The following is a 26,478-nucleotide window of genomic DNA, read 5'->3' as shown; positions in this document are numbered from 1 at the left end:
GCGAAGTGGTCCTTTTTCGTTTTTGCAAAGCTAACCATTTCACTAGTCTATTCACCCACTTTCCAAGTCCTTTTTTTTTTTTTTTGGAACTTACTTAACTTATTCCTTCTCCATCTGGCTCCTTCCTAAGTCCTGGCTGGGTGATAGCACTGCCACTAGGATGAGGAAAGGGAAGAGGGTGGGCGGCTTGGACGACCAGTTTAAGTCAATTGATAGTTTATGGAGGAAACTGACGTGGTGGTGCATAACCAGCATTCTGGAGTTCGAGGCCAGCCTGGTCTACAAAGTGAGTTCCAAGACAGCCAAGGTTACACACAGAAACCCTGTCTGAAACAAAACAAGGCAAAGCTGGGCGGTGGTGGTGCACGCCTTTAATCCGAGCATTTGGGAGGCAGAGGCAGGCGGATCTCTAAACTCGAGCCAGCCTGGTCTACAAAGTGAGTTCCAGGGCAGCCAGAGCTAAACAGCGAAACCCTATCTCGAAAAACCTGTAGCGGTATTTCATTTTATTTTAATAAATAAAACTTGCCTGAAGTGCAGAGAGTAAAACAGCCACACTGGCCAGCCTTACAGATCAGGCCGCAACAACACACACCTTTAATCCCAGTAGCCACACTAGTTTGCCAGAGAAACCTGGCAATGCATGCCTTTAATGCCAGAACTAGAAAGGATTGTAAAACGGGAGGAAAGAGAGCTGCGCGGAGGTCTCAGCCAACAGACGCGGCCCAATAGTTCCCAATGGTTCCAGTCCAGGAGCAGTCTCGTAGCTCGATCACCCAGGAAGCGAAATTGTAAGCGGACTAAGAGGAACGCGTTTGGTTCGGTTTGGGATGCCGTTCGCAGCTGGAAATAGGAATGGACTGTCAGACCAGACTTCCATCCTGTCCAACCTGCCCTCCTTTCAGTCTTTTCATATTGTTATTCTGGGTTTGGACTGCACTGGGAAGACGACAGTTTTTTATAGGCTGCAGTTCAATGAGTTTGTAAATATTGTACCTACCAAAGGATTTAACACTGAGAAAACTTTAAGGTAACAGTGGGCAATTCCAAGACAGTCACTTTTCACTTATGGGACGTAGGTGGTTATGAGGAGTTAAGGCCACTGTGGAAGTCATATACCCGATGCACAGATGGCATCGTGTTCGTGACGGACTCTGTCGATGTGGAATGAATGGAAGAAGCCAAAATGAAACTTCATAAAATAACTAGGCTATCAGAAAATCAGGGGGGTCCCTGTGCTTATAGTCGCTAACAAGCAAGACCTGAGGAACTCGCTGCCTGAGGAACTCGCTGTCTCTCTCAGAAATTGAGAAATTGTTAGCAATGGGGGAACTGAGTTCGCCGGTCCCTTGGCACCTGCAGCCCACCTGTGCAATCATAGGAGACAGACTAAAAGAAGGACTTGAGGCCGGGCGATGGTGGCGCACGCCTTTAATCCCAGCACTCGGGAGGCAGAGGCAGGCGGATCTCTGTGAGTTCGAGACCAGCCTGGTCTACAGAACTAATTCCAGGACAGGCTCCAAAGCCACAGAGAAACCCTGTCTCGAAAAACCAATATATATATATATATATATATATATATATATATATATATATATATATATATAATAAAAGAAGGACTTGAGAAACTACACGATATAATAATTAAAAGAAGAAAATTGTGCGGCAACAGAAAAAGAAGAGATGAGTGGCTGTGTCCTTTGTGTGGGTGTGGAAAGTTTCCTAGGGCTGGTTCTGAAGAGTTGAAGAGTTGAAGAGAGCCTGGTTTGCCTGTCTGCCCTCTCAGATGCTATTACAGCTTTGTTTGGTTGAACAGTCAGATACCCAACTTTGTTGCCTTGGGAAAGATGAGTAAATGCAATGCTTCTTAAAGTGGTCTCTTCTCCCCGACCCACAGATCTTTTGGTACTACCATTTTGGGAAGTCAAAAAAGGCTGGTAACTGGCCAGAAAACAACTGTGTGGAAATATTTGACCTGAAGTTAGTGAAATAAAACTTTGAAGAGTGAAAAAAAAAAACCCAACAACAAAAAAAAAAAAAAAAAAGAAAAGAAAAAGAAAAAAGAAAACAGGAGGAGACAGCTCTCAGTCTCATTCTGAGATTCTTGGGAGGCAGAATCGCCATTTCAGACTGAGGTAGAGGTACGAGCCAGTGGCTAGCTGTTTTACTTTTCAGACCTTCAAGTTAGCTGGGCGGTGGTGGCGCACGCCTTTAATCCCAGCACTCGGGAGGCAGAGGCAGGTGAATCTCTGTGAGTTCGAGACCAGCCTGGTCTACAAGAGCTAGTTCCAGGACAGGCTCCAAAACCACAGAGAAACCCTGTCTCGAAAAACCAAAAAAAAAAAAAAAAAAAAAAAAAAGACCAAGACCTTCAGGTTAAATTCCAATTTCTGACTCTGAACTTTCAAAAACAACAACAGAAAAAAAGAGGGATTTTTTTCAGTTTACCAGGTCTGCACATAGTGCACATTCATGTATACATGCAGGTGAAGCATAAAATTTTTAAAATGTTACTTTATGCCAGTGGTGGCAGGCAGAGGCATTAGGATCTCTGAGCTCGAGGCCAGCCTGGTCTACAGAGGGATTTTAGTACAGCCAGGGCTACACATAAAAACCCTGTCTCTAAAAACCAAAAGGTTACTTTAAAAATACTATTACATTTATAAGAGAGACCGCCATGATAACTGTGTAGTTAGAGAACAATTTATGGCAATCTGTTCTCTCCTTCCACCATGGGGCCCTGGAGGTCAAACTAAAGTTGTCAGGCTTGGTACAAGTGCCTTCACTCACCTTACTGGTCATGGATACTTAATGATTTTCAGACACCAATGGGGGAAGGTTCAATTCCAGTTCAATAATGCAGACCCTTGGGTGACCTCAAAAGGATGACACTCAGTGACATGAACTCATGAAAGGGCATTAAAGGTAAGATGTGGTACGTGGGTTCAAAGCCTCACTCTACCACTTGCTTACCCTCAACAATTCAGCCCTCCCACTGCAAAGTGTAGATAAGTGGTAATACCTCTTGCTGATGTGAAGATCAAATGACTTATTCCTATATCAAGCTTTCAGGTTAGGATCAGGGGTGTCGCCAGTAAAAAACAAACAAACAAACAAACAAAAAACTTACTAGGTGAAAAAAACAAATCACAATGCAGGTAGCAATTATGGTACAAAAGCATGGGTCAAGGAGTGGGTAAGAGCATTCACTACAGGTCTGATGGCTATTTCACTGGCAAGTCCATCTACCCTGTTCCTGAAGCAAAGGATTCTTTGCTGGTGTTGGTGCCCACTTCTTTGGCATCCCAAAAGACTGGAAACTGGCAGCTCTCTGGGACTTCCCTGGGACTCTGGCACCAAACTGGGACTGCTGAGACATCCAGTGAACTGACAACCTCCAGATCTTTGATCTTTCCCTCAGGAGATGGCTATTGTTGGACTACTCAAGCCTGTAGGCCACTCTAATAAATGGCTTACACACACATACACACACATCTATATATACATGTCTAATATTCCCAGCTAGCATCTATCTATCTATCTATCTATCTATCTATCTATCTATCTATCTATCTATCTATCTATCATTTAATTTTCCCAGCTAGCCTCTATCTATCTATCTATCTATCTATCTATCTATCTATCTATCTATCTATCATCTAATTTTCCCATCTAGCATCTATCTTATTTTATCCTATCTATCTATCTATCTATCTATCTATCTATCTATCTATCTATCTATCTATCATCTAATTTTCCCAGCTAGCCTCAAGTACAAGCAGTAAATAACAAAGACACCAAATCTCAAACAAGGCAAAAGGCTAGAACTGACAGCCAAGATTGTGGTCTGACCTCCATAGCAGGCCATGGCACAGGCTCATACATGAACTCAAATGCATACCATGGTATATGGATGTCTGTCCCGTCACATGCACACACATGAACATAAGTAAAAATGTAACAAAAAATTTAAATACAAATAGTATATAATGAAAGACTCTAAATGCATTTGTAAGCCCCCCTTGTGTCTGTGGCTTTTTGCTTTAAAAGATGGGCTGTAACAGCTGTGGATGTCCTTCATATCCCTAACCTGAAGGACCCTGTCATGACAGAATAAAAATCCTCTTGCTTTTGCATCAATTTGTGGTTATGTGAATGGTGTCTGGAGCAACTCTTCCCTGATGTTTGGGCATCTAGTCCAACATTTTGGTGCGTTGGCCGGGAACTGAGTTGCTTCTGGACCCATTCCAGGCCCAGTTGGAGGTAAGATCGAGCGCTCTTATTGTCTTTGTCTGTCTGTCTGCTTTGTTTCTGTGATTACTGTAGTCTGTGTTTGTTGATATTGGAGACCCCCACCCAGGGACCACCGACCCACCTTCGGGAGGTAAGCTGGCCAGCCGTCTTTGTGTTTTTGTGTTCTTGTCTGTTTGAATTGTTGCGCTGCGAATCTGTATTCTGTGCGATTCAGCTGAGTCGGTCTGTATCTGGCGGGTCTCAGAAGGAGCTGACGAGCTCGGACTTCTCCCCCGCAGCCCTGGAAGACGTTCCACGGGTGTCTGGAGCCCGATTTTTCAGGTCTCATCTGTCTGATCCCACGACCAGAGTCGGACTTTTTGGGGCTCTGCCCGTGTCCGAGGGGTACGTGGTTTTTCTGGAAGACGAGGGATCCGGACCCTCTTCACGGTCTCTGTCTGAACCTTTGCTTTGTCTTGTTTGTTTTGGTAATTTGTTACTTTATTGGAAAAAAAAATTAATTAACATAAAAAAACCATTTTTGTTACAGAGCACAGTGCAGGCACCAAGGCCAGCTTCCCTCTGACTTTGATAACAACAGTCTGACCCTCTCCTGTCTCTTTTTCCGTGCAGGAAGCACACATGCCAGCGGGGTCCAAGCTGGTGCTAATTCCTCCCCCACAGGACCCAGTAAGCCTGGGAAGCAGCAGTAGGCTGTTTCTCTGGGCTCAGATACCCTATTAGAAAGCACAAGTCCCGTAAAGAGCCTGGACCTCTTCATTTTGGCAGCCAGGACTGGGTATGACAGCAGATAGAGAGATTGCAAGTAAGTATTCCTGTGGCTTTTGGTAAAAGGCGAATGTGGATTCAGGAGCAATAGGTAGTACCACAAGCCAACATCAGAAGGGCCTCGCAGCCCTGATAGCATCTCTCTTCTAGGGATGCCCTGTTCTAGTCATCACGTGCTGTGTCCAGGGTGAAGCTTCTGGTTTAAAAATTGGGGAAAAATTAAGCTGAGTCACTTTTAAAAGAATGTGCTTATAAAAACCTACAGATTGTTGGTTTCTATATTTCTTACTATGCAGTGTGCCCATAAAAAAAAAAATTAAATTCCCAACTCTGTTTAGATGGATACAGGAATACACTGTCTTCAAGAACTATTGCTGTAAAAGCCCTGTGACCCCGGGCCAGGGCCATGTGAACAGCCCAGCTGAGCTTCTAAGCCAGCCCATGTTTAGATCTGAATTTGATACCTGACTGCTCGCAATGCTTGTGATGAGGTGGGGGCCCCGAGTTGCCCCACATGGCAAAGATCTGCTGAATCCTCTCACTCCACTACAATGGCAAAGAGGATGTTACTGAGTGATGAGGTTGAGTTAAAATGGCCCTTTTGACTCTTTATAATGTTTATGGCTATTTAAAAACGTGGCAAAAATTCTCACTTATTATTGATATAAAAGAGGTACATTTTGGGTTGTTTTCAGATTCTGTCTATGATGAAATAATTCTGCTATGTAAAGTAGGCCCAAAAGGGATATTGCTAAGTTTTAAGGTAAAATGTTACCTAATTCTCAAAATTCATCATACTAATGTTCAAAATAGCTGTATCAGTGTACATTTTTACCAAAAACAAAGGATTTTTATTTCACATTCTCTTAAGCATAAATTGTCAAACAATATTTTTAATCTTGGTCATTTTTACAGGGATAAGATAAAATCTCAGAGTTGTTTGATTTGCATTTCCTCAATGATTAAGGATGTTACATTTAAGCAAATTTTAAATATCTTTCAGTCATTTTAAGTTTATCTGCTGGAGTTTACAGTTTAGGTCTGTAACATAATTTCACTAGATTATTTGTTCTTATGAGAAATAAGTTCCTAAGTTCCTTATATGTTTTTATGTTCTGTTGATTATATCCTTTGCTATACAAAAAGCTTCTCGGTTCTGGAGATCCTGTTTATTGATTGTTTCTCTCAATGTCTATGCCACTGAGGCCATGTTTAGAAATATATTTAAAACTTTTTTCTTCTATGAGGTTCAATATTGTTGGTTTTATGTTAAGGTCTTTGATTTGTTTGGATTTCAGTTTTGTGCATAGAGATAAATATGGATCTATTTTCATTCTTCTATGTCTAATTAATTCTGAAAGGGAGAAACTGACAGTCAAAATGCCGGGCTCATGGCAAATTTCAGGGGCAAGGCACCCCACTGATCCGGCCAAGGTAAAAGTGGTTCTCCAGGGGCCAGTTAAAATCTGTGTTTCTTAAATGTTTAATGGAGGTTTACAGGCATTTTACACAACCTCTGAAGGTCAGCAGGCAGCGATAGCCATGGCCTTCATAGGACAGTCAGCATCAGATATAAGGAGAAAGTTACAGTAGGTAGATAGGCTGCAAGATGATAGCTTGCAGAATTTGGGGAGACAGAGAAAGTGTTAAATGAGAGACAGAGAAAGTGTTAAATGAGAGACAGAAAAAGTGTTAAATGAGAGACAGAGAAAATGCTAAATGAGAGACAGAAAAAGAGAGAGAGAGAGGCAGGAAGCGAAAGAAAGAGAGAGGCGGAAAGCAAAAAAAAGAGAGAGGCGGGAAGCAAAAAAAAGAGAGAGGCGAAAAGCGAAAAAAAGAGAAAGGCGGGAGGCAGAGAAAAAAAAACCAGAGGGATCATAAACAAGAAGGACTCAGACAGATAGGGAGCCTGGGCAACAGAAGATCAAAGACAAATGAAGATGGACAGAGGCACTCCTTGGATAAAGGCCAATGTGCTTACAGCAAAAAAAAGGACATTAGATACCTCTATAGATTTTCTAAGGGACACAGGAACTGAGTACTCTGTGTTAAAACAACCATTGAACAAACTGGACACCTTACGAACTATAAATTTGGGAAAAGGACAAATAAATAACTCGTTCCTCCCTGGTCACCCCTGAATGTATGATCAAAGCCGTTTGTTGACCAAATGAGGGACTTTGCTTTCCCTGCAGTTCTCAGTTCTGCAGGAGACGCAGGTTGCTTGTCTGCCTACGCCTCTGCCATGCCCTTCTCACCAGGATGACCACCTCCCCCTGCCATCACCACCAGAGAAATCCTTGCCTCCTAGCAACTGCCTTGGTGCCGTGCTTTCTCTAAAGCCTGCATGAGCCCTGGCTGCTCACCCTGCAGTCTCGCTCCCCTCACACATGTCAGACTGTGATAGAGCGCTCACAATGCTACCACAGGCGCCGTCCTGAACCGGGCTGCTGCTCCTGTGCCCAGCTCACGTCGATGGACTATGGATCCTACCAGCATCTGCAGAAAGGACAGGCAGCTGGCAGAATGGCAGGCTGAGCTGTGCCAGGAAGAGCTGGAAATGATGGCAAAGCTTGCCTGGGGCACAAGGCTGGGGGTCCGAGCTGAGCAGGTACACAAGACTAAAGGTAAGCAGAAGGCGGGGGCAACATTGGTGGACAGGAAGCAAATGATCTGGGCCAGTAGCCTCCCTTCAGGGACATCGGCCCTACCAGAAAGCTGAACTTGTGGCTTTGATACAAGCTCTACAGATGGCAGAGGGAACGTCTATACTGACAGCAGGTATGCTTTTGCCACCACCCATATACACAGAACAATATACAGACAAAGAGGACTGTTGACATCTGCGGAAATTTTGAGCCTCCAGGAGGCCACACATTTGCAAAAAAAAAAAAAAAAGATAGCCATCATACATTGACCAGGACTGAGACACCCAATGTAATGGCTAAAAAGATCATAAAAAAAAATCATCCTGAGGTTTGGGATGCCCAAGATAATTTTGTCTCATAATAGACCTGCCTTTGTTGCCCAGGTAAGTCAGTGTGTGACCAATTAAAGATTAAATTGTGCTTACCAACCCTAAAGCTCAGGTCAGATAGATAGGATAAATAAAATTCTAAAAGAAAATTTTTACAAATTATCAAAATTGGCCCTAGAGACCGGCAAAATGATTGGATAGACCTCCCTCCCTCTGTTCTGTTTTGGGTTCAAAACACCTTGGGGCGATTTAAACTCACTTCTTATGAGATCCTATGTGAGGGCTGCCACTGCTCACCAAGGTGGATGAGGTATATAATCCTGATGGTGTTCTTCCCAGACTGTTATAATCCTGATGGTGTTCTTCCCAGACTGTTATCTGCCCACCTAAAGGCCCTCCAAATCATCCAAGCCCAGGTGTGGAAGCCTCTGGCTGCTGCCTATCAGCCTGGACACCCAGAGATTTCACATCCGTTGAGACAACATTGCAACCTGGATCCATGCATCTCATGTAAAGCCAGCACCTCTACAGGACGACTCAGGACCCTCCAGATAAAAGCTTCAGCACAGGGAGAGCTAAACAAAGGCTAAACAAAGGACTCTTGAAAAAATACCAAATGAACTCTCTGGGACTCTTATCCTACATGTAGACATCGTGACTGATATATTTGTCTGGGGTGGAGGGGTGTAAGCAAACCCGACAAGGTTGGGGGGCGCTGAACTAGCCCCCTCCTGCAGGGGCCTAAGCACCACACCAAGCCCTAAGGCCTTGCCATTTCCCAGCTCCCTCCCTAAAAACCCCAGCTAGATTCTTCCCAGTCCCAGGACTGCAGACTCAGTATTACCCAAGTTTTAGTACTGACACACCAATATCAGGCTCTCAAGAGAGACCTCAGAAAATCCCAAGATTGGGATTTGACAAAACAAGAGGAGGGAATGAAAGACTCTAAATGCATTTGTAAGCCCCCTCAACCCTAAAAAAATGTAAAACTTTAAGAAAAATCTAAAGCCATTTCTGATGACTCTCAGTACTTCCCCACCTCCCCTGGGAACCAAGGACATAACAGCTATGTATGCACGTACTGAGATGTTGGAAACTTTCCATCTCCCTGAATAGGGGTATGATAACCCTTAGGTTATGACTCAGTTACTGATGTTTTGACTTAGTCCCTGGGAAGGGGCAAAGTGACCTTCAGAAGTTTCCCTTTACCTCATCTGATCTGGCAATCACTCTCCAGCTAATTATTGGTAATAGCCTTTTTAAATAAGCCAGTCCAATAAGTTGGAAAACAACCTACAGGTTCCCCCCCCCCCCCGTCTCTGTGGCTTTTTGCTTTAAAAGATGGGCTGTAACAGCTGTGGATGTCCTTCATATCCCGAACCTGAGGGACCCTGTCATGACAGAATAAAAATCCTCTTGCTTTTGCATCAATTTGTGGTTATATGAGTGGTGTCTGGAGCAACTCTTCCCTGATGTTTGGGCGTCTAGTCCAACAATATGTAAATATATACTTACTTATATATGTGGGTGTTACGGCTATTCTTTGTTGTCAACTTGACTACATTTGGGATTAACTAAAACTCAAGCAGCTGGGTACACTTTGTGAGGAATTTTCTTTCATGATTGAATCATTTGAGATGGGAAAGCCACCCTAAACCTTAATATTTTAAGTTGGGAAGAGCCACCTTTAATCTGGGCCATCCCTTCCGACTGGCAGCCCACATAAGCCATGAAGAAGGAAGCACTTGCTCTTTGCTTGCTCACCCACTCTCCCTGGCAAGTCCACTTCTTCAGGATTCTGGCATATAACTCAAGACTAGCTGAGAAATCCTGCCTCTTAGATTCCTGGACTTTACCCGGAGACAGCCACTGTTGGAATAGTTGGACCATAACCGTAAGGCCCTCTAATAAACCCTGTGTGTTTGTGTCCATCCTATCAGTTGCTCCTCTACACAACCCTAGTACAGTGGGCTTTTAAAACACATCTACGTAGCCCATTGTGCTATTTTTCTCACTCCTATAACAAAATATCCGATAAAAGCAATTTTAGGATTTTACCAACTAGCTACATACCCAGCTGCTTTCCACTTTTTCAGATGGGGTCTCTTGCTTAGATTGCTCCTACTTTGGCCACTCACGTACCTTTGTTTTTACAAGAATGTAGTATGTGTTTCTGTGAGTGCTTAGATGTGGAGGGTAGAGGACAACCTTGAGTGTCATTTTAGGAACACAATCTACCTCCTTTTAGAAGTCCTTGGCCTAAAGCACACCAATTAAGATAGACTGGCTAGCTAGCAAGCCCCAGAGATCTTCCTGTCTCTACCTGCTAAATGCTGAGATTAAAAGTGTACACCTGCTGGGCAGTGGTGGCGCACGCCTTTAATCCCAGCACTCGAGAGGCAGAAGCAGGCGAATCTCTGTGAGTTTGAGGCCAGCCTGGTTCCAGGACAGGCTCCAAAGCTACAGAGTTCCAGCCGTGTATCTACCCTCCTTATGCAGGTTAATGGTTTATGAGGGTGACAATACTCGTGGGATCTCTGCCCATCGGCGACCCAAAGCCAACAGCAGAGCTCTGGGTCCCATTCTACTAGGTTACTCCATCATGACTTCAGCAGATTTTTGAGACAGGGTCTCGTGTAGCCAAGGGTGTCCTGGACACCTGATCCTTTTGCCTCCATCTCCCAAGGGCTGAGATGTCACATGTGCAACGCCAGGTCCAGCCTCCCCTTCAAGGAGCCACATACAGGACTGCAACCACCAGCTCTCCCTCACGATACAACTTTCACACAAGTATGACAGCAACAAAGCAGCACTGAAGTTTTTATTCATGTGAATTGTTAAAAATGGGCATCTATACCAGTGTCAAATGAGGGTGGGAGAGGAAGGCAGGGTAGGCAAGGAGAAGGAATTCCCGTCTACTGGTAATAAAGCTCCAGGTTCATCCCATCATGGATTTCATCTGAAGACAGGTATTAAGGAATTTTCATTGAGGGCTGACTCTACCCCTCTAAACACTCACAGCTGGATCCTGGGCTCAACACCCAACCCTGGACTAAGGAAACAATTTTGGGATGGGCACTTTGATCTAAGAACTCAAGCTATAAATAATGTAGAGTAGCCCTGAAGAGCACCGAGACAGCAAAGCTGTTTGGACCAAAGCCTGGTGTAGTCAGATTCTCAGGTGCCCCCCCCCACTATCACACAGACAACAACACATTTTCTTCAAGGTTCATACTCAAGCTGGAGGGAGATCTCAGCAGTTGAAGAGCACCCAGAGGAACTGGGTTCAATTCCCAGCACTCACGTGGTGGTTCCAGGAACCTGAAGCTTTCTTGCCAGCAACAAGCAAGCATGTGGTACACAGACATAACTGTAGAACCTCACCTCCAATTTAAAAAACACCACACTGGTTGTCAACTACAGTCACCTCTGAGTTACACTCCGCCCTCACTTCCTGTCCAACAACCATGTGGTGCTCAGTCATAAATATTTTGAACCTGAATGTTAAAATCCTTCTGAACCAAGTTAAAATATTCTACCACCCTCCTCAACAACAAAATAATTCTATAGTACCCATTTTCTCAGTAGTCATATCAGGCCACATTTTAAGTTAAATATCCCACTTTCTTAATTTCCCTACAGGTTTCGGTATAGAACCAGAACTGAAAAGGATACAATCTCCCAGAGACACGTGGTCCTTAAAAATCGTGTACCTACGGGACAGATACAGTTCAGAGAGAAGCTGCTTTGGTGGGTGGGGTGGGGGTGGGCTTTTGTCTTGAAAGCATAGCTGATCCTTCATGGGGGTTGCCTGAGGCGCTCCCCCAACCGAAACCTAGCCTAATGCGGACCAGCGCACTTACCACTTTTTAAGAACGATCTTATTCCACCGGGTGCCAGTTTGGGCCGCTATCAGTTTCTTCAAGTCCCCGATGGTGTCATCGGTGCTGGGCACGAAGGAGTTAAGGTAAATGGATGGAAGAGATAGGACGAGGAAGATGATATTAGGCCTCCCTAATATCATTTAACTACAATTTCCCCACCATCGCCAACTGCCCCAGAGACCACTGCCAGTCACCACCCCTCGGAGGATACTTGCACTTGACGCGGACTTTCTTTCCTAGACGATCGTTGCAAACCACCTCAATCATTGTGGCTGGACCTACGCCGGGTAGAGGGAGAGGAGGGAAGGCAGCAGAGACAGGACTTTGCGGGTCGCCCAGACACCCAAGGGCCTTTCCCGAGTTAAGTTCTTTGGTCACGCTACCCCGAACACCGGACACAAATCCGCCGCAGCCCTGGTCCAGGGTCTTAATGGTGCGGACGCAAGTCAGTCGCGTCTTCTGCCCCTTAACTCCCGCAGGCCCAGCCCCGCACCCCCTGGCTTCGCCTCCCGCATCCCTTAGCCTCCCGAGTCTCTCACCTCTAAACCCCTCGAACTTATCGACGACACAACTCCTACCTCGAACGCCGAGCTCTGGCCCGATTTAAGGCAAGCAACAGGAAGCGGAAGTGCTATAACGGAAACACCCGCCCTCAGTTGCTTCCAGGTTCCGGGCGATTTTGTGGCGCAGTTTTTGTGAGCCGAGGCTGGGTAAAAAGACTGAGATTAAATGACGATCCTAGTGGATTTACAGCCGACGTTGAAAGCGATGTTGGAGATCCCTTCGTTGTGGAGGAGGCCCAGAGGATCCTCGGAGGCGGGGTGCTCCGCCATCCCCAAGCCAAATAAACCTACCGAAGAATCCCGGCTGCGGAGGAGCAGAACTGGAGTCATGCAGGTCCTGTGGCTTTCGGGCTCTCTGCTTTCATTCAAAGCTCAGTCTCGGACCCTGGGCCTGCCTTTCCCCTCTGACCGGAGTAACTGTTTCCGAGACCCTAGTGGTGCAGACCGCAGTTGATGAAAGCTAAGCCGGAAAGCCATGTTGCACACCACACCGTACGTCCGTGTCTTGCCTGCGCAGATGCTGGAAACAGCTTACCAGAAAAGATCTGCTTTTTTTTTTTTCCTTTTTAAAAAATCTTCAAGGAGCCCCTTGTTCCAGATTACAGAACCGCGATAGGTGATGGGAGAGGAATCCCATACTAAATTCAACCAGTTTTCACCTCTACTGATTCTACTGAATGATTCCTTTAGCAGACAGGACTCTCAGTAAGGTAAGCACATGTAAAATTAGCTTTTTTTTTTTTTTTTTGAGATAGGGTATCGGTGTATAGACCAAGCTGACTTCGAAATTGTGATACTCGTGTCCAGCCTCGAAAGTTGCTGGTATTGTATAGGCCTGTGTGTTAGAAGCCAGCCTGGTCTCTATAGCGAGTTCCAGGACAGAGCTTTGTAGAGAGACTGTTTCAAAAGAAAAAGGGGCTGGAGAGATGGCTCACAGGTTAAGCGCACTTTTTAAAAAAGAAAAAAAAATCTACCAGGGCCTTGTGCTTAGCAAATACCACTTATACAAATTTTATCCTTATGCATAGGCAGCAAAAAGCATTATTTCGCTTTTTATTGCGGCTTGTGGCCACGCCTTCCTGGCTTGGCAGGCCTGCCGGCCCCTCAGCCTCACGGCATTTACACTTTTTGGTCTGGAATGAAGGCCTTAGTGTTTTAATTTATTCCATCCTCTCACCGATGCCTCGTTTCCGTTTCCAAAATACTTCCCAGGCTTTATGGAGAGTGAGCCACAGACTCGTGCATACATACCAGTGGGGTTTCTTTTCATTTTTCTTTTCTTTTCTCCCCTCCCTCCCTCCCTCCCTCCCTCCCTCCCTCCCTCCCTCCCTCCCTCCCTTCCTCCCTTTCCTTCCTTTTTTTGATGTTGGAGATGGAGCCTAGGGCCTTCTAGCATGTAGCCAAGGGCTCTCCCATTGAGTTGCACACCTAGCTCCTTGCTCATCCATTGCGTCTGCCTCCAGCGATGTTTTTAGGGTTCCGTCCCAGTCCTCCAGTTTTGACTGTCCCCCCAACTCCTCCCTGTGCCGCCCACCCATTCCAAACTTGCCTTCATCCCCTGTATCGGACCTTGTTCCGCCTAAGCTAGGCTTTGCAAGTTTGCTCTTTGGCCCCCTGGTCCTTTTTGTTGTTGTTGTTTGTTTTTGTTTTGTTTTGTTTTTCGAGACAGGGTTTCTCTGTAGCTTTTGGTTTCTGTCCTGGAACTAGCTCTTGTAGACCAGGCTGGTCTCGAACTCACAGAGATCCGCCTGCCTCTGCCTCCCGAGTGCTGGGGTTAAAGGCGTGCGCCACCACCGCCCGGCCCCTGGTTCTTTCTTGATACACCTCTGAGCCCCTTCCCACTCAAGTCACAATTTCTCGGCTTGCTGCTGTTAGCTTTCCCCTGCCTTCTGGGCATACGATCTGCTCCCAGCCTGGTCTCTGCCTTGGTCACGTCCCTAAACCTCTTTCAGCTCAAGTACAGCCTTCTGAGCACGCCACTAGTTCCTTGACTCTGCGCGCCCCTTAGTCTCTTTCTGCTGAAGCTACGCCTTCCTGTTGTGCCTGACTGCCTCCTGCTGCCCCTCTGTCCCTGGCTACACCCGTCCACTCTGTCGAGGCTTTTCACTCCCCAAACATAACCCCGACCCCTGTCTCTCGCGCGGCTGTCTCTGTCTCCCTTCCTCTCCCCCTCCCCTAAAGCCCCGCCTTTGGGGTTTCCTCAGCCCCGTCCCCTGGGCTTGGCCACGCCCCAGAGCCACACCCCTCCGGCCGAGCCTCGCCTTCTAGGCCAGCCGCTTTCCGAACCTCGTCTGCTGGCCTCGGTTCGCCACGTCTCCTGGCTCTGGCTACGCCCTGAGCCCCCCTCCTTGCCGGAGCCACGCCTTCTGGGTGGACCCCTAGACCCCTCTGGGTTTGCTGCACGTCTTTAGCGACACTTCCTGGCCACGCCCCCGAGACGCCCGAGCCCGCCTTCTGGGTTTGCTCTCCGCCTTCCACCCTGGCCCTAGCCACGCCTTGTATCCCCTCCTCACCCAAGCCACACCTCGGTTTGCCTCCCCCAGCCTCACCGCTGCTCAAGTCTGGCCTACTCAGTCTCCAGTCCCTGCCTACCACCGGTTTCCAGCCGGGCGGCCCAGCCCCGGGGCCTCAGCCTCTACCCTAGGAAAGGAAGGTAGTGCTCCTCTGCAGGCGTCCGAAAGTCGCACCGGTTTGGCCAGTCCGGCCACCTCAGCGCCCTCAGGGGAGCGCGGGCCTGGCCGCCACCGGAAACGGAAGCGCAGGACAGCAGGACCATGGCGACGCTGTTTGACCTCCCAGACTTGGTGCTCTTGGAGATCTTCTCATACCTCCCGGTCCGGGACCGGATCCGCATCTCCAGGTGCGGCCCCGCTCCTCGGGGGAAAGAGCCGGGCAGGGGCTCAGCAGGAGTTGCGAATCCGGTCCCAGCAGGCCGGGGTCGTTCTAATGGCCGGTCCACTCCTCCAGGGTCTGTCACCGCTGGAAGAGGCTAGTGGACGACCGGTGGTTGTGGCGACATGTCGACCTGACGCTCTACACGGTATGCGATAGGCGGGACCCGCGGACAGTTCACGGAGAGCCAGCCTCCTGCCCAGAAGTGGGGTTCGCTTTGTTTTGCTTTCTAGTGTTTATTTGCTCATTTTATTTTTTTATTAATTTTTCTTTCTAGATTTTTTGTTTGTTTCTTTGGGGGAGGGGAGGTTGTTTTGAGACAGGGTCTCTAGTCCTGACTGGCCTCACACTTCCTTACGAAGCTGAGGATAACCGTGAATTTCTGATCCACCTCGACCTTCTAATACAAGGATTACCGCGCTGGTCCCCATGACCGGTTTCTGTGATGCTGGCAATGGAATTTTGGCTCCCTGAGAGCTAGGAAAGCACTTTACTGATTGGGCCGAGGGCTTCCAGCTCACTACCCCTGACCTCAACCTCCTTGGTGCTAAGATTACACAGGTGTAGGCCACCTTGTCTGGCCCAGAAGTATTGTTGCCCCCACCCGCCCCCCAAGACAGGATTTCTCTGTAGCCCGGCTGTCTTGGAACTCATTTTATCCTCTTGCCTTTGGCTCTAAAGGTGGAACTTGCACCGACGTGCCCAGCTGGTTTGGTTTTTCCCTCCCTCCCTCTGTCCGTCCGTCCCTCCCTCCCTCCCTCCCTTCCTTTCCTTCCTTTCCTTCCCTCCGTTTGGTTCTCTCTCCCTCTCCCCCTCCCCCCTCTCCCTCCCCCCTCCCACTCCCCCTCTTTCTCTTTTTCCTAGACAGGGTTCCTCTGTGTAACAGCCTTGGCTGTCCTGGAACTCGCCCTGTAGTTCAGGCTGGCCTCGAACTCACGAGATCCACCTCCCTCTGTGTCCCAAATACTGGGATTAAAGGTGTGCACCACCACTGCTGATCTTGGTTGGTTTGGTTTTGAAGTGAGTTCATGCTGTGATTTCCTGCATGTCTATCCTGGCACTAGTCCTTACCTTCTCAGCAATCCCCAGACCTCAGTTTCTCATCCAAAATATGGGGATTAAAAAGAGTGCTTATTTGACCCTGGTGAAGCCCTGGACTCTATCCCTAACACCAAGAGACAAGAAAACGTACCTGCCTGTCTGACTTAGCCAGTTGCATAGGGAGATGGTTTAGACCATATCTGGTCTCCAGCATATGATAAATGGAAACTTATAACTATTATTGATTTTCTTGTTTTGTTCTTTTTTGGTTTTTGAGACGGATCTCATGTAGCCCAAAATAGATTCTAGCTATAACTGTTCATCTCAAAGTGGATAAAGTGGACAAGAGTTTATTCTGGAGCCAGATGTGAGTGACTGTGTCTTGAGAATACAGTTAGTCTTCCTCAAATACATGTTCAAACCTAATGGTTATATGAAGTTTTATTTATTTATTTATTTATTTATTTTTGAGGCAGGGTTTCTCTGTGAGTCCTGGAACTCACTCTCTAGACCAAGCAGACTGGCTTTGAACTCTGAGGACTTGGGGTGGGGGTGCTAGAGGCTAGGCTCTCCTAGTAGCCCTGACAGAGACCAGGCCTTAGATTTGGTTCACTAAACTGGGACAGAGCTAATCGGACAGCCCTCAGGAAAACCACAGCTGAGGAGCAACCAATCAGCAGGTGCCCCACAGCCTTCTGCTAGCTCAGCAAGTATCCCATGACCCCTTCTGCTGGCTCAGAAGTCTCCTGGTAACTAGAGATAGCTTCTGTATCCTGCTGCTGGAAGGTCCCTAACCACTAGGACCTCCCACCAGTCAGCCCCCAGACTAATCAATCATTTCTCCACCAATCAGATAAACCCTTCCTCCCTGGAATTCCCCTAACTCTACTTTAAAGAAGCTTTTGACCTTGGGGAGTTGCCATGTACCACCCCAACGTTGGAATTAATAAAGCACTCTTGCTGTTGCGTACGTGGCTGTTGGTCTTTCCTTTGGGGTTTCTCTTGGATCCTAACAAACTCAAGAGATTCCCGAGTGCTAGTATTAAAGATATTATTACCACCGCCCAGTGAAATTTTATAGTAACAGAATAGAGTAAGTCATATATCAAGACACCTTTCAAAAGGAGGAGCCATCTCTCCAGCAACTACACAGAATAATTAAAAAAAAGAAAAAGATTTAATTTCTCTCTGAAAAATGGTCAACAAAATCTCTACTGTAAAGCTGAGCCTGGTACAGGCCTGTGATCCCAGTTACTACACACACAGGCTGAGAGAGGAAGATCATAAATTCAAGGCCAGCCCGGAAGATTTAGCTAGACCCCGTCTTGAAATACAAATTCAGAAAAGCCTTGGAACCGTTACTTGGTTCTAGCATGTTTTCCTGGCCTGTATGCGGCCCTGAGTTCATTCCCCAGTGCCAACAAAAAACAAGGGTATGTTCCGAACTGGTGAGGCTGAGTTGACAGCATGTCCTGGATTCCATCCCAACACCAGCAATGAATCTCTTGTTCTGTGTAGCTTTTCTTCTTCTTTTTGGAAAAAGTGTACATTTTTTTGTGTATGTGCAGGTGCAAATGCATATGTTCAAGAGCATGTAGGGCCAGAGGTTATTGAAGGGCATGTTCCTCAGCTTCTTTCTCTCACACACATGTTTGCTTGCTTGCTTGCTTGTTTTGTTTTGTTTGACACAGGGTTTCACTATGTAGCCTGAACTTGGTATGTAGACCAGACTAGCCTGGAATTTAGAGAGATCCCCCTGCCTCCATGCCCACCTGTGCTAGGATCAAAGGTGTGTGCCACAACTCTGTACTGTTTGCTTGTGTTTGAGACAGAATCTTCCATGAAGTTGGAGCCTGCTGATTGACTAGACAGACTGGCCAGAACTGTGGATCCTCCTGCCTCAGTCTCCCCTGTGTGCTGGCTGGGTTTGAGGGCATGTTACCCAGCAAAAGAAACTACCTTGCTTAGGGAAGGAAACTGGTGGAAGAGCCAAATCCCAGGGGGACACCAGAACCCAGATCCCATGCATGTCGGTCACCAGTTAGGTAGATCCTCTGAGAGCCCCTGTACCCCTCACCCAGTCACCCCAATCTCTGGCTCTTACAGATGCGTCCGAAAGTCATGTGGCATCTTCTGCGCCGATACATGGCGTCCAGGCTCCACTCGCTGCGCATGGGTGGCTACCTGTTCTCTGGCTCTCAGGCCCCACAGCTGTCCCCGGCCTTGATGCGGGCCCTGGGCCAGAAGTGCCCCAACCTGAAGCGCCTGTGCCTGCACGTGGCTGACCTGAGCATGGTGCCTATCACCAGCCTGCCCAGCACGCTGAGGACCCTGGAGCTGCACAGCTGCGAGATCTCGATGATCTGGCTGCAGAAGGAACAGGATCCCACAGTGCTGCCACTGCTGGAATGCATCGTGCTGGACCGAGTGCCAGCCTTCCGGGATGAGCACCTGCAGGGCCTCACCCGCTTCCGAGCCTTGCGCTCGCTGGTGCTGGGCGGCACCTACCGGGTCACCGAGACCGGGCTGGATGCCAGCCTCCAGGAGCTCAGCTATCTGCAGAGACTGGAGGTGCTGGGCTGTACCCTGTCAGCCGACAGCACCCTGCTCGCCATCAGCCGCCACCTCCGAGATGTGCGTAAGATTCGGCTGACCGTTGGGGGCCTCTCATCCCAAGGCCTGATCTTCCTGGAGGGAATGCCTGCCCTGGAGAGTTTGTGCTTCCAGGGACCCCTCATCACCCCAGAAATGCCTACACCCGCTCAGATTGTGTCCTCTTGCCTCACCATGCCTAAACTCAGAGTGCTTGAGGTGCAGGGGCTGGGCTGGGAGGGCCAGGAGGCAGAGAAGGTCCTGTGCAGGGGCCTGCCCCACTGCATGGTTATTGTCAGGGCCTGTCCCAAAGAATCCATGGATTGGTGGATGTGAAGGCACCACCCATCCATCCTTGGGATCTGTCTTAGCTTTTAAAGTTGACCTTCTCAGTAGCAAAACTGAAGCATGTACATTAATCAGGCTTGAGGAAACTGGAGGTCACAAGGAAAAGAAGCCAGGACCTTGGGGCCTGCAGAGCTGGGGTTTTCTGTCATCTGGATGACCTCAGCCTTGTCACCCGGTCTCTGGGAGGCCCAGTTCACACATTTAGGAACAGGCATCATCGCTACCTCATGATTCATTTGTATATCTTTACCCTCCACCCTTTCCCCCAGTACCTGGGGATCAAACCCACGGCCTTAGGTACATTAGGCCAGCACTGCTGTGCTCCTGAGCCACACTGGAGCCCTGGAAAGCCTTAATCTCTAAAGGACCCCAGAAGACCACTATAGAGGGGCGGTTTTCAGGGTGCAGGTGGGCAGAGTTCAGGGCTCTGAGGTCTGCCTGGTTGTCTGCCAGATGCTTGGGAAATGAGGTCAGGGGGCAAGGAAGACAAGCTGTTGAATTGTCCTAGTGTTCAAAAGGATTCTCAATGGTATTTTCTGTATTTTGTATCCTGCCTTTTCCAAGTTTTATACAGTATATAATATTTTACTATTAAAGAAAAATAATGTTTTTTCAAAGTGTATTCCATTTATTTAACAAGGGTTGCTCTTCCTCAGTACTTACTCACGTGCAGTTTTACTTATCCTTTATTACAGTTACTTGTTTTGTGTTCGTGTGTTTGTGCTATAGCAAACATGTGGAGGCCAGAGGACACCGTAGGGATCAGTTCTCTCCTTCTCTCCTGTGGGTCATAGGGATCAAACCTAAGTGCTCAGACTTGGTGACCAGTGCCTTTACCATTCAGCAGTCTTGGCAGGCTATTATTTTTAGACAGGAGCTCATTAATGACCCTGAACTCCAGATGTAACTGAGGATGACTTTCAACTCCTGAGTGCTAGGATTTTAGGTGTATACTGCCACTCCTTGTTTATGGGATGCTGAGGATGGAAGCCAGGGTTTTGAGTGTGCCAGGCAAGCGCTCTATCCACTGAGACACATTACCAGCCCTTTGCAGGCACCGTTCTCGGTACGGGGCTGCACAGTGAGCAGATGCAGTTGCAAGTATAGGTGGCAGGGGTCTAAAGTAAACACATCTGTGAGCCAGGCGTGACCAGTATTCAGGAGGTCAGCCTACAGGGCTACAGTAGAATGAGACTCAGTCTCCAAAACAAAAACATAGCCTTGGGATCATTTCACAGCCTCCCAGGCAGTAAGCCAGGGTTGGGATGCAGACACTGTTTAGAGTGGGCCTCTTCAGAAATCAGAGGTGAGGACAGCTAGGGGATGGCAGGAAAGGCCAAGTCTAGAGACTGGGTTCCAGGGTGCGCCTCAGTGGCAGAGCCCTTCCCTAGAATCCAAATGAGGGAGGGGCTGGCAAGAAGACTCAGCGAGTGAAGGTGCTTTCTGCCAAGGCTGAAGATCTGAGTTCCATCCCTATGGTGAACAGAGAGCTCACTCCTGCAAATTGTCCTCTGACCTCCACACATGTTCTGTGGCATGAGTGGACACCTGCATTTGCACGCATGCGTGGGTACATTCACACGCACACACAAATGTAACAACGAAAAGAGATCCGTCTGCCTTTGCCTCCCAAGTGCTGGGATTAAAGGCATGCACCACCACCTGGCAAGAAACAAGAACATTTCTGTAGCATAGTCAACCAGGAAAAAGATGGAGCCTGTCAGGACAGAGATGGAGGCAGGGCCTGTTCGTGGGGCTCAGTGTGTACTGGTGCCTCTTCCTGTTTTTTTGAGTTGTAACAGCTTGATCATGCAGGTGCCAAATGCTTGGTGATCCCAGGCGTATAACTTTGATCTGAGCTTGGGGGCAACGTACATCTGTGGTCTCACCACCTGCCGGGGTTAGGCTATCTGTTGGAGCTCAAAACCCAGAGGTAGCCTCATTACATGTGAGTGTTGGGAGGGATTAGGTCAAAAGGGCAAGTCCTTCATGAATGAGTCCCTGTCCAAGATACTTCTGAGAGGGGCTGGGGAGCTATTGAGGCGTGCAAGAGCACTTGCACACGCATGAGGTCCTGAGTTCAAATCCCCAGCGCCCACAGAGAAAGCCACACAGAAAGCCAGCCTAGCTCCTGTTTTAATGAGAAAGACTTGGTCAGTCATAAGGGAACAAGGCAGAGAGTGACAGCAGCATGTCTTAGCATGTGCACAGGGGTGCAGCCTCCTCCCCTCACATAGTTAAAAATCGTTCCCCACGCCCTCTGCCATTGCACAATGTGCCGACCATCTGAGGACACAGAAGAAAGGCATGTGATCTGTGAGGTCCTCAGCTGACACCACATCTATGGCTTGATCTTGGACTTCAAAGCTTCCACAGTTGTAATATAGTGATATATTATTTATGTTTTAATAAATAAAGCTTACCTGAAGGTCAGTGCAAAGCAGGCCAGACTAGTCAGCCACACAGGCCAGGCAGTGGTGGCACACACCTTTAATCCCAGGAGCCACACTAGTTAACCATAGAGGCTGGGTAGTGGTGGTGCACGCCTCTAATCCCAGCACTAGAGAGGAATATAAGGCAGGATGAGACAGGAACTCTTTCGGTCTGAAGTTATCAAAGAGGTAAGAGCTTTCTAATGGCTTGGCTGCTTTTGCTTTTCTGATCTTCAGGTTGAACCCCGATATCTGCGTCTGGGTTTTTATTATCTGTGCTACATTGTTTATTATTTGTGCCAGTACATTTCTGAGTTTGGTTGGAGAGCGGTGGGGTGGGGGTGTGAGTGCAGCCAAGCGTGTGGCAGTCAGAGGCCAGCTTTCAAAAGTCACTTCTGTCCTTCCACTGTGGGTTCTTAGGGTCAAAGCCAGGTGGCCAAGCTTGTGCAGGAAGCATCTTTACCCACTGAGCCCTCTCGGTTTAATTTTTTGAGACAAGGTCTCCCTATGTAGTCCTGGGTGGCTTGGAACTCAGTGTGTAGACTGAGCTGGCCTTGAACTTGTGATTTTCCTGCCTCTGCTTCCCCTGTGCTGAGATTAAAGAAAGGTGTGTGCCACCATGCCTGGTCAATATTTATTTTCAGTTGCCAGTGTGTATGTGCACACACACTGACTCTGGTTGAGCTGCTGTATCATATACGGTGTCCTTGCTCGAGCAGATTAATACATCTCACAGTCCATGATGTGCAGCTGTTTGTTTAACAGGTCTTTTTCTCGGTACCAGTTCATAAGGATCCCCAGAAGCACATTGCTTTCAGTTGGCAAGGGCAGCAGTAAATGTCTTAGGGTTTTCTATTGCTGTGAAGAGACACATGACCACAGTGACTCTTATAGAAAACATTTAATTAGGGCGGCTCACAGTTTTAGAAGTTCAGCCCATTATCATCATGACAGGAAGCATGGCGGGGTGCGGGCAGATGTGGTGCTGGAGCTGAGAGTGTTACATCTTGCAAGGCAACAGGAAGTCGACTGACTGTCACACTGAGGGAAACTTGAAAAAAGGAGACCTCAAAGCCTGTCCCCCCTAGTGACACATTTCCTCCAAGAAGGTCACATTTCCTAATAGTGCCACTCCTTTTGGGGGCCATTTCCTTTCAAACCACCACAGTATAACTTTACAGTTTTACCTCAAGGATATGTTAACTCTCCAGCCCTGTGTCATAACTTAGAAGAGATGTCGTTCATCTGTCTCTTTCACAAAATATTAGATTGACGCACTATATTGATGACATTATGCTGATTAGACCAAGTGAGCAAGAGGTAGCAACCACTTTGAACTCATTGGTTCAATATGCACATGGAAGATAAATCCAACCAAAATTCAAGGGCCTTCTACCCCAGTGAAATTCCTAAGGGTCCAGTGCTGTGGGGCATGCAGAGATAGTCCTTTTAAGGTGAAGGATAAGTTATTGCACTTGGGTCCTCCCACCACTGAGAAAGAAACACATTTAGTGGGCCTATTTGGATTCTGGAAACAGCACATTCCTCGTTTGGATGTGTTGCTCTAGCCCATGTACCAAGTGACTCAGAAAGCTGCTAGCTCTGTGTGGGGCCTGCAACAAGAGAAGGCTCTTTAGCAGGTCCAGGCTGCTGTGCAGGCTGCTCTCCCACTTGGACCGAATGATCCAGCAGACCCAATGGTACAGGAGGTGCTAGTGGCACATAGGGATGCTGTTTGGAGCCTTTGGCAGGTCCCTTAGGTGACCTTTGGGATTATGGAACAAGGCTCTACCATCATATGCAAACAACTGTTTTCCCTTTGAGAGACAGCTGTTGTTGAGCCTTAGTAAAAACTGAACATTTGGCAATGGGCCACCAAGATACCATGGAACCTGAGCAGCCTGTTATGAGATGGGTGTTAGCTGACCCATCAAGTCATGAATTAGGACATGTACAGCAGCAGCAGTCTGTTATCAAATGGAAGTGGTGTATATGTGATTGTACCTGAGCAGGTCCTGAAGGCACAAGCAAGTTACATGAAGAAGCTGCCCAAATGTCTATTGTTTCTACTCCCATTACAATGCTATCTGCTACCAAGTATGTGTTCCCTATGATTGGTTGTCAGTGTGTCATTCAGGCACCACCCAGAAGTGCACAGCTGCAACATTATATCCTCATTCTGGGATAACCCTGGAAGACACCAGGAAGGGAAACCTTCCCAGTTGACAGAACTCTGGGCAGTACACATGGTCATACATTTTGTTTGGAAGGAAGAATGATCAGATGTGCAATTGTTTACTGATGGATGGGCTGTAGCCAATGGATTTCTGGATGGTCAGGAATTTAGAAAAAGCAGAATTGGAGAACTGGTAAGAAAGACATCTGGGAAAGAAGTATGTGAGTAAATCTCTCCAAAAATTGTTGAAGGATATGAAGATACTTGTGTTCCATGTAAATGCTCACCAAAACATGACCAGCTGAGGAAGCATTCAATTATCAAGTATGTAGTGTTGGACCCTAGAGTCCAATCACCGAGGAGGAGTTGACCCCCAGAGACCGTCTCTCACCACCACAGCTGATGTAAAAGCATGCGGATTTTATTAATTCTGTCATGACAGGGTCTTCCAGCATTAGGGAGACTAGAAAGACCCTGAATAACTGGTACAGGCTACTTTTAAAGGAAAAGTCACAGAAGCAAAGGGGGGGGTGTCTTGGGGTTGTTCTTTGACTATTATGATTGGCTTATTCAAAAGGGCTACTATCAATAATTGGCTGGAGAGCGGTTGCCAGATCAGATGAGGTAAGAGGTCACTTTGACCCTGTTTCCCAGGGACTAAGTCAAAACATCAATAAGTGAGTCAACACCTACGGTTATCTTGCCCCTATTCAATAACTGACTTCTATTTGGAGAGCATTCACAAGGACTCAGGGAGACAATGGAAAGTTCCCAATATTTCAGTACGTGTGTGGGCAATTGTTAGGTCCTTGGTTCCCGGGGCTGGGGGGAGGAGGGAGCATTACTGCTGAGACTGAGAGGGCTCAGAATTGTCATAAATGGCTTCAGAATTGTCTTAAAGTTTTACAGTAGGATGACCCATTCCGTGGACAGTCATCCTCTTTCCCCAGCCATTCCTGTCACTGCCCAGTGGACCCATGGAGGCAGAGATGGGGTTATGCATGGGCTCAACATCGACTTCACTCATCAAGGCTGACTTGGCTACAGCTGCTGCTGAGTGCCAGATCTGCCAACAGCAGAGACTAGCCCCGAGCCCCAGGTATGGCTGTCATCTGGTGGCAGGTTGACTACATTAGACCACTTTCTCCATGGAGAGGACACACTTTATCCTTACTGGAGTAGACTGTTATTCTTGTTATGGGTTTGCCTTTCCTGCATGTAATGCTTCTCCCAAAACCACCATCTGTGAACTTACAGAATGCCGTATCTACAGAAATGCAACAGTGGGCCCACAATCATGGAATTCACTGATCTTACCATGTCCCCCACTATCCTGAGACAGCTGGCCCCATGGAAGTAGCCTTCTCCCCTCTTTGGTTTTTTTTTTTTTTTTTTTTTTTTTTTGAAACAGGGTTTTTCTGTAGCTTTGGAGCTTGTCCTGGAACTAGCTCTTGTAGACCAGGCTGGCCTCAAACTCAACAGAGATCTGCCTGCCTCTGCCTCCCAATTGCTGGAATTAAAGGCATGTGCCACCATACCTCGCTCTAAGCTTTTCTTTAGTTCCTGCCCCCACAAATGTCTTCAAAAGGCTATTCCAAAGCTAGGTGGTGGTGACATAGCTACACCACCAACTAAGTGACTGCAGCCTGGAGGGCTTGGGCAGGGTTCTCCAGAAGGTGATAAATGTTTTGAATCAGCATCCAATATATATGGTGTTGCTCATAGCCAGGGCCCATGGCTCCAGGAATAAAGGGATGGGAAAGGGAATAGTTCTACTCACTATCACTCCTACTGACTCACTAGAAAAATTTTGCTTCCTGTTCCCACAACTTTAAGTTCTGTTAAGACCACGTGGTCAGTTGCAGAAATGAGGATTATAATTGACATGAATGTTTCTGTTGTATTTTCTTAAGAATGCATTTGTTTTTTCTTTGCTTTTTCTTTACCATGTGATGTAACATCAATTAAGAGACTATCAATGAAAAAAAAAGAGACTATCAATGGTTAGCATATTTAAATTGAGATACTAAAAGAACGTTTCTTGGGGCTGGAAAGATGACTCTGGTTAAGAGCACTGGCTGCTCTTCCCGAGGTTTTGAGTTCAATTCCCAGTAACCACGTGGTGGCTCACAACCATCTGTAATGAGATATGGCATCCTCTTCTGGCCTGCAGGCATAAATGCAAACAGAACACTGTGTACATAATAAATCTTAAAAAAAGAAAAACAAAAAGAATGTCTCTCAAGTGAATGGGAAGCCCAGCCAATCACCTTGTTGGTAGGGCATGTTCCCCTTGGGCTAATATGTACTTATAAATCTTGCGGGTGTGCTTCCTGCTTGCTCTTTGTTTTTCCTGTGCTTCGCGGGAACTCTGGCTTTGTAAGTCCCCCCTTTCTTACCCCTATTAAAGCTGAATATTTTATATTAAACCTAGTCTGGTTAATTCTATCGACCACTCGCCAATACTCAAGGGATATTGCTACCTACTCTAAACTTTTAACTTATGTGTTTGTGGTTGTTTCTGGGTTATATCATGTTTAGGCATAATTAT

General features: G+C 47.3%; 2 protein-coding genes and 1 pseudogene across 5 annotated transcripts; 2 read left to right on the top strand and 1 right to left on the bottom strand.

Annotated features, from left to right (window-relative positions):
* The first annotated feature begins 830 nt into the window (after window positions 1-830).
* On the top strand, window positions 831-1,754 carry LOC130872682 (ADP-ribosylation factor-like protein 4A; annotated as a pseudogene).
* Window positions 1,755-10,792: 9,038 nt separating this feature from the next.
* On the bottom strand, window positions 10,793-12,581 carry Ubl5 (ubiquitin like 5). 2 transcript variants are annotated; one of them, XM_057767975.1, is made up of 5 exons: window positions 12,462-12,581; window positions 12,095-12,161; window positions 11,863-11,946; window positions 11,675-11,712; window positions 10,793-10,958 (listed from the first exon to the last, which is right to left on the bottom strand). In XM_057767975.1, the coding sequence occupies exons 2-5, from the start codon at window positions 12,148-12,150 to the stop codon at window positions 10,915-10,917; spliced, it is 222 nt and encodes a 73-aa protein (XP_057623958.1). In that variant the 5' UTR covers window positions 12,151-12,161; window positions 12,462-12,581; the 3' UTR covers window positions 10,793-10,914. The 2 variants fall into 2 exon arrangements, with proteins under 2 accessions (XP_057623958.1, XP_057623957.1); XM_057767974.1 differs by having other exon boundaries at window positions 12,423-12,531.
* Window positions 12,582-12,929: 348 nt separating this feature from the next.
* Window positions 12,930-19,890, top strand: Fbxl12 (F-box and leucine rich repeat protein 12). Of its 3 annotated transcripts, XM_057767970.1 has the most exons (4): window positions 12,930-13,156; window positions 14,990-15,306; window positions 15,414-15,486; window positions 18,486-19,890. In XM_057767970.1, the coding sequence occupies exons 2-4, from the start codon at window positions 15,221-15,223 to the stop codon at window positions 19,305-19,307; spliced, it is 981 nt and encodes a 326-aa protein (XP_057623953.1). In that variant the 5' UTR covers window positions 12,930-13,156; window positions 14,990-15,220; the 3' UTR covers window positions 19,308-19,890. The 3 variants fall into 3 exon arrangements, with proteins under 3 accessions (XP_057623953.1, XP_057623956.1, XP_057623954.1); XM_057767973.1 differs by lacking the exon at window positions 14,990-15,306; XM_057767971.1 differs by lacking the exons at window positions 14,990-15,306; window positions 15,414-15,486.
* The last annotated feature ends 6,588 nt before the right edge of the window (window positions 19,891-26,478 follow it).

Source organism: Chionomys nivalis, chromosome 4, assembly GCF_950005125.1.
Source record: "Chionomys nivalis chromosome 4, mChiNiv1.1, whole genome shotgun sequence".
Classification (NCBI taxonomy): domain Eukaryota; kingdom Metazoa; phylum Chordata; class Mammalia; order Rodentia; family Cricetidae; genus Chionomys; species Chionomys nivalis.
This window is presented reverse-complemented; position numbering and strand designations above follow the sequence as displayed.